The sequence below is a fragment of the Chiloscyllium plagiosum genome, chromosome 43, assembly GCF_004010195.1.
Source record: "Chiloscyllium plagiosum isolate BGI_BamShark_2017 chromosome 43, ASM401019v2, whole genome shotgun sequence".
In the NCBI taxonomy this organism is placed as follows: Eukaryota; Metazoa; Chordata; class Chondrichthyes; order Orectolobiformes; family Hemiscylliidae; genus Chiloscyllium; species Chiloscyllium plagiosum.
Genome location: NC_057752.1, coordinates 15,216,475 through 15,223,017, shown reverse-complemented (window position 1 = coordinate 15,223,017; position 6,543 = coordinate 15,216,475). Strand labels below are relative to the sequence as shown.

Here is a 6,543-nt window from a genome sequence, read left to right as displayed (position 1 = left end):
ATGTGTTTATTGATTGAATCTGTGGATGAGTGCCATGCCTCTAGGAATTCCCTGGCTGTTCTCTGTTTGGCTTGTCCTATAATAGTAGTGTTGTCCCAGTCGAATTCATGTTGCTTGTCATCTGTGTGTGTGGCTACTAAGGATAGCTGGTCGTGTCGTTTCGTGGCTAGTTGGTGTTCATGGATGCGGATCCTCAGACAACAACTCACCAGAACGAAGGACCCGATACCCAGCATGAGCAAAACTAATGTAGTTTACAAAATACCATGCAAGAACTGCACAAAACACTACATAGGACAAACAGGAAGACAGCTAACGGTCCGCATCCATGAACACCAAATAGCCACGAAACGACACGACCAGCTATCCTTAGTAGCCACACATGCAGATGACAAGCAACATGAATTCGACTGGGACAACACTACCATTATAGGACAAGCCAAACAGAGAACAGCCAGAGAATTCCTAGAGGCATGGCACTCATCCACAGATTCAATCAATAAGCACATCGACCTGGACCCAATATACCAGCCACTGCAACGGACAGCTGGAACTGACAACCGGAAGCGGCAGGTACAAACCACTACAAATGCCGGAGGAAACACCACAGAAGCGTTTCACAGGAGGCGCCCAAACACTGAGGACGTCACCTAGACAGGGGACGAAACGTCTGCAACACAAATTCCCAGCTCGGCGAACAGAACCACAACAACGAGCACCCGAGCTACAAATTTTCTCACAAACTTTGAACTTCCTTCCATCCCAACAGCAGCTTCCTGGCCAAGTGCAGGAGATGCATCATCTGATCTTTCCATTGTCCTTGGCCTCAAAAACTCTATGGGATGTGAAACAGCAATCCACTTGTACTTCCTCCAATCTGATCTACTGATCTGATCACAGTGCACCTCAACACTGGGGAGATAAAACACAGACGAGGTGACTGCTCTGTGCAATACCTCCATTCAATTTGCAAGTCTGACCTCTGAATTCCCAGTCATCTGTCATTTTCTTCGAGGAGAAAGTGAGGACTGCAGATGCTGGAGATGAGAATCGAGAGTGGGGTGCAGCAGGTCAGGCAGCATCCAAGGAACTGGAGAATCAACGTTTCAGGTCAGGATTGAAGTGCTTTTGCCCGAAACGTCGATTCTCCTGCTTCTTGGATGCTGCCTGACCATCTGTGCTTTTCCAGCACCACTCTCTCGCCTGTCATTTTCTTCTCTTTCGTCCCACTCGAATCTCAATGACCTCTGCCTCCTGCAGTGTCCCAGTGAAGGTCAAGTTTGAGGAACAGCATTTCGCACTGAGCCACTTTACAGCCTTCTGGGTTCAACACTGAATTCACCAAAACTCAGATGGTAACGCCTACCTCCATTCTGCTTCCTTATTTTTTGCGGGTTTTGGGTTCACTCGCTTGTTTTCTATTCATTTCCTTTCAGACGAAAGCCAATCAACTTTCTGCCATTCACACCTCCTCGAGTCATATCCATAGCTTCTTGCCGCTTCACATTCCCTTGGGCCTTGCATCATGAAGCCTTTCATTATTTAATCTCTCCTGCTCTCCATCCGATCAGAGACGTCTCTTTTCCCCAACCTACCTCTCCTTCTCCCTCACTTAAAATTGACCAGATTTCTAACTTGTCCCGGTTCTGATGACAGGTTCTGTGGAATCTCAAATGTTAGCTCTGTTTATCTCTCTCCACAGATGTCGATTGATCCGCTGAGTATTTCCAGCATCTTCTGTGTTATTATCTGATATCCTAGTGACAAAATCATTCAGGGAAGATTGAAGCCACCATATCAGCTGCACCCACACTGTACGCACTTGTCACCAGTCCATGCCCTGACCTGGATATCGTCTTACGTTCAACTCAATTCATCTGATTGAATCTCAAATCCAAACCTTGAGACACATCACAAAGACAGCCTATGGTCTAACTCTGCAATATTGTCGACCTGCATATTGCCCTTTCTGTTCGATCCATTTACTTCAAGAATAGCAAGGCATCTTTGACATGTCTGCAACTCTCTTTTTAGAAAAGGCAACCAAGATCTGTACTGAAAATGGGAAGTGGTATCGACACCCTTCGAGCAATCGAATATGGACCAACTACACCCAGTGCACAGCCCAAACCATGGGCCAGGTCAAGGTGAGGGATTCTGCTGAATTTAGCAGTGAATGGCACATGGTGCATGATGTCTGCTCTGGTGGCATTTGCCTGCAATTTGTCACATTGAAAGGCAGCCCCAATCAAAGAAGGATAGGCATTTTGAGCAGGCCCCACTTGAATGGTGCCAATCACTTCAGGAGGAGGTGGTGAGATCGCTAGTCATTGATCTGGCATCTCCCGAGCTCTAGGACATGTTAGTAACTGCACTGTTGAGGACAGGGATTTGAACCAATGAAATGCACGGACCCAACACATGCAGAGGAAATCCAGACCAACCTTGAGTACATTGAAGAGTCTCGAATGGCTGGACATCTGCCTCTTCATTGCCATCCACTTCCCATCCCTCTCCGTATCCACCTCCACCCCCCTTGCTTCCCACCCCCCCTCCCCAGCCTGTAAACCATTCCCCTCCCTCTTCCCACTCTTCCCCTTCCTCATCCTTGGTGCCCCTGCTTCCTCCTCCCTGTTCCTATCCCCATCCTGTTACAACCCCATCACTATCTATGCCTTTGAGGAAAGAATTCCAGGATTTTGACCCAGCAACTGTGAAGGAGCAATGATACATTTCCAAGTCAGGATGGTAAGTGGTTCGGAGGGGAACGTGTGGGTGGTGACATTCCCATGTAGCTGCTGCCCTTGTCCTTCTAAATGCAAGTGGTTGTGGGTTTGGAAGGTGCTAAGGATCTTCAGTTAATTTCTGCCGTGCATCTTTTGATGGTACATACTACTGCTACTGTCTGTCAGTAATGGAGGGAGGAGTCATTTGGGGATATGGTGTCAATCAAGTGGGCTTGATTGTCCAATAAAGAACAAAGAACAGTCTAGTACAGGAATGGGCCCTTTGGCCCACCAGGACTGCGCTAACACATTGTGTCTTTCCAAACAAAAAAACTTTTGTCTCCACGTGGTCCTCCGTTTCCTACCTCATGTATCTCTCAAGAACTCTTTAAAACATTGCTGTTGTATCCACCTCTACCGCCTCCTCTGGCAGCACATTCCAGGTACTTACCAACCTCTGTAAAAAACTTGCCTCTCACATCTTCTTTAAACTGACCCACTTTTACCTTAATCCTATATCCCCTACTAATTGATATTTCTACTCTAGGAAAAAAGATTCCGATTACCCATTCTACCCATGCCTTTCATAATTTTATATGCTTCTACCAGGTTGCCCCTCATCCTTTGGCATTCAAGTGAAAAGCAACCAATCTCTCCTCATAGATAATACCGTCCAAACAGGCAACATCTTGATAAACCATTTCTGTACCCTCTTCAAAGCCTCCACATCCTTCTGGGAATGTGGCGACCAGAACTGCACACAATACTCCAAATGTAGCCTGATTAAAGTTCCATGCAGCTGCAACATTCCTTGCTAATTCTTATAATCTGTGCCTACTGATGAAGGCAAGCATGTCGTATGCCTTCCTGACCACCTTATCCACTTGTGTTGTCACTGACAGAGAAGTGTGGAGCTGTAAGCCTCAACCCCTCTGTATGTTGATGCTTCCACAATGCATCATGTCACATTTATCCAGATTAACCTCCATCTGCCATTTCTCTGCCCAGACATGTTGACTCTCCTGCTCCTCGGATGCTGCCTGACCGGCTATCCTTTTCCAATACCGCATGTTTTGATTCTGATCTCCAGCACCTGGAGTCTTGTTTTTCCCCCATGTCCTTTAGGAACCAACCATATGAAATGAAAGGTGGGACAGAAAGCCTGGTGTTTCAGAGTAGCGGTAATGGTGCAAGGCGTTATCACCCCTCCGAGATTGATATGGGCTCAGGCATCACCACAACTTTTGCAAACGATACAAAACTTCACATTGTTAAGAGACTGAGGGAGAACAGTGAAAGATCAAGGGACAATGGACAGATTGCTGGAATGGCCTGAGAAGTTCCAGATTAAATTTAATGCAGATCTGTGTGAACTGATAGCATTTTGCAGGAAGAATTGGAGAGGCAATATAAAATAGAAGGCACAGTTGAAATGGGATGCTGGTTGGGACAGGGAGATGATCACAATTGAATGGATGTGGGTGGTTATGTTGAGAAGCGAAAGTAAGTACTGCAAATGCTGGAGATTCGAGTCAAGAGTGTGGTGCTCGAAAAGCACAGCAGGTTAGGCAGCATCTGAGGAGCAGGAGAATCGATGTTTTGGGCAAAAGCCCTTCATCAGGAATGAAGCTAGGAACCTCGGGGGTGGAGAGATTGGGGAAAGGGGAAATGAGGAAACTGGTGAAGTCCACATTGATGCCTTGGGGTTGAAGTGCTCCAAGGCAGAAGATGAGGCATTCTTTCTCCAGGCATTGAGTGGTGAGGGAGGAAGTGGCAAGTGGGAGGGGGAGTTGAAATGTTCAGCCACAGGGCAGTGGGGCTGATTGATGCGGGTGTCGCAGAGATGTTCCCTAAAGCACTCTGCAAGAAATCGTCCAGTCTCCCCAACATAAAGGAGACTGCATTGGGAGCAATGGATACAATAAATGACATTGGTGGATGTACAGGTGAAACTTTGTTGGGTGTGGAAGGCTCCTTTGGGGCCTTGGATGGAGGTGAGGGAGGAGGTGTGGTCACAAGTTTTGCAATTCCTGTGGTGGCAAGGGAAGATGCCAAGAGGGGCAGGTGTGTTGTTGGGGGGCGTGGATCTGACAAGGTAGTCACGGAGGGAACGGTCTTTACGGAAAGCGGATAGGGGTGGGGAGGGAAAGATATCTCTGGCAGTGGGGTCCGTTTTTAGGTGGCGGAAATGGCAGAGGATGATGCGATGTATACGGAGGTTGTTGGGGTGGAAGGTGAGGACCAGGGGATTCTGTCCTTATGGTTGGAGCGGTGGGGTTCAAGGGGGGAGGTGCAGGAAGTGGAGGAGATGCACTGGAGGGCATCATCAACCACGCGGCAGGGGAAATTGCAGTCTTTAAAGAAGGAGACCATCTGGCATGTTCTGTGGTGGAACTGGTCCTCCTGGGAGCAGATGCGGTACAGATGGAGGTGTTGGGAATAAGGGATAGCATTTTTACAGCAGGCTGGGTGGGAGGAGGTGTAGTCCAGGTAGCTGTGGAAGTCAGTGGGTTTGTCGAAAATGTCAGTGTTGAGTCTTCAGCTAACAATCCGTATCACAGCCTTGGATTTATCAGCAGAGATATCAAGCTCCAATGCTAGGGGGTAATGCCAGGACTTTACAAAGCACCCATTAGGCTGGAGAATCATGTTTGATTTATGTAAGATTAAGAAGGATATCAAAATCTGGGAAAGTGGATTTCGAGACTGAGTAAATCTCCTCTACACTGTTCCTATCAAAGAATTCCAGGACAGGTACAGCATGAGATTAGATACAGAGTAAATTTCTCACTACACTTTTAAATTGAAAGTAAAGCTCCCTCTTAACTGTTCCGATCAAACATTCCCGGGACCGGTACAGCATGACGTTGGATACAGGGTAACACTCCCTCTATTCTTTTATCTATAAGTAGACAGAAAGTAAAGTTCCCTCAAAACAGCCTGATCAGACATTCCCAGGACAGGGACATCATCGGGTTAGATACAGAGTAAAGCTGTCTCTGCTCTTCTCAACAGAAAGTAAATGTCCTTCAATACTGTGTCTATCAAACAGACCCAGGACAATTACAGCATGGGGCTAAATGCAGAGTGAAGCTCTCTCTACTCTTTTAAAGTAAAAGTAACAGGAAGTAAAGCTCCCTCGTCATTGTCCCCAAGAAGCAACCCTAAGACAGGGACAACAGGAAGTTAAATACCGAGTAAAGCTGTCCCTTCTCTTTAATCTGAAAGAAAAGTTCTCTCTACTCTTCTAATCTGAAAGTAAACTGAAACTAAAACTTCCTCAACGCTTTTAAGCTGAGAGCAAAGTTCTCTTAACACTGTCCCCATCAAACACTCCCAGGACAGGAACGGCACGGGTTAGATACAGAGTAAAGCTCTCTCTACTCTGTCCCCCATCAAACACTCCCAGGACAGGGACAGCACGGGGTTAGATACAGAGTAATATAGAACATAGAACATAGAAGAATACAGCGCAGTACAGGCCCTTCGACCCTCGATGTTGCGCCAATCCAAGCCCACCTAACCGACACTAGCCCACTATCCTCCATATGCCTATCCAATGCCCGCTTAAATGCCCATAATGAGGGAGAGTCCACCACTGCTACTGGCAGGGCATTCCATGAACTCACGACACGCTGAGTAAAGAACCTACCCCTAACATCTGCCCTATACCTACCCCCCCTTAATTTAAAGCTATGCCCCCTCATAATAGCTGACTCCATACGAGGAAAAAGATTCTCACTGTCGACCCAATCTAAACCCCTAATCATCTTATACACCTCTATCAAGTCACCCCAAACCTTCTTTTCTCCAATGA

General features: G+C 47.0%; 1 protein-coding gene across 5 annotated transcripts in view; it reads left to right on the top strand.

Annotated features, from left to right (window-relative positions):
• Positions 1-6,543, top strand: part of LOC122543404 (calcitonin gene-related peptide type 1 receptor-like) — a 96,238-nt gene that overhangs the window by 62,751 nt on the left and 26,944 nt on the right. For all 5 annotated transcript variants that reach the window (XR_006310015.1, XM_043682109.1, XM_043682108.1 and 2 more), the window contains one exon: positions 2,035-2,147. Coding sequence is in view for 4 of the 5 variants with exons in the window: in XM_043682109.1 (XP_043538044.1) it covers positions 2,035-2,147 (113 nt within the window). In the remaining variant the exon portion in view is untranslated. The remainder of the gene's footprint in view (positions 1-2,034; positions 2,148-6,543) is intronic.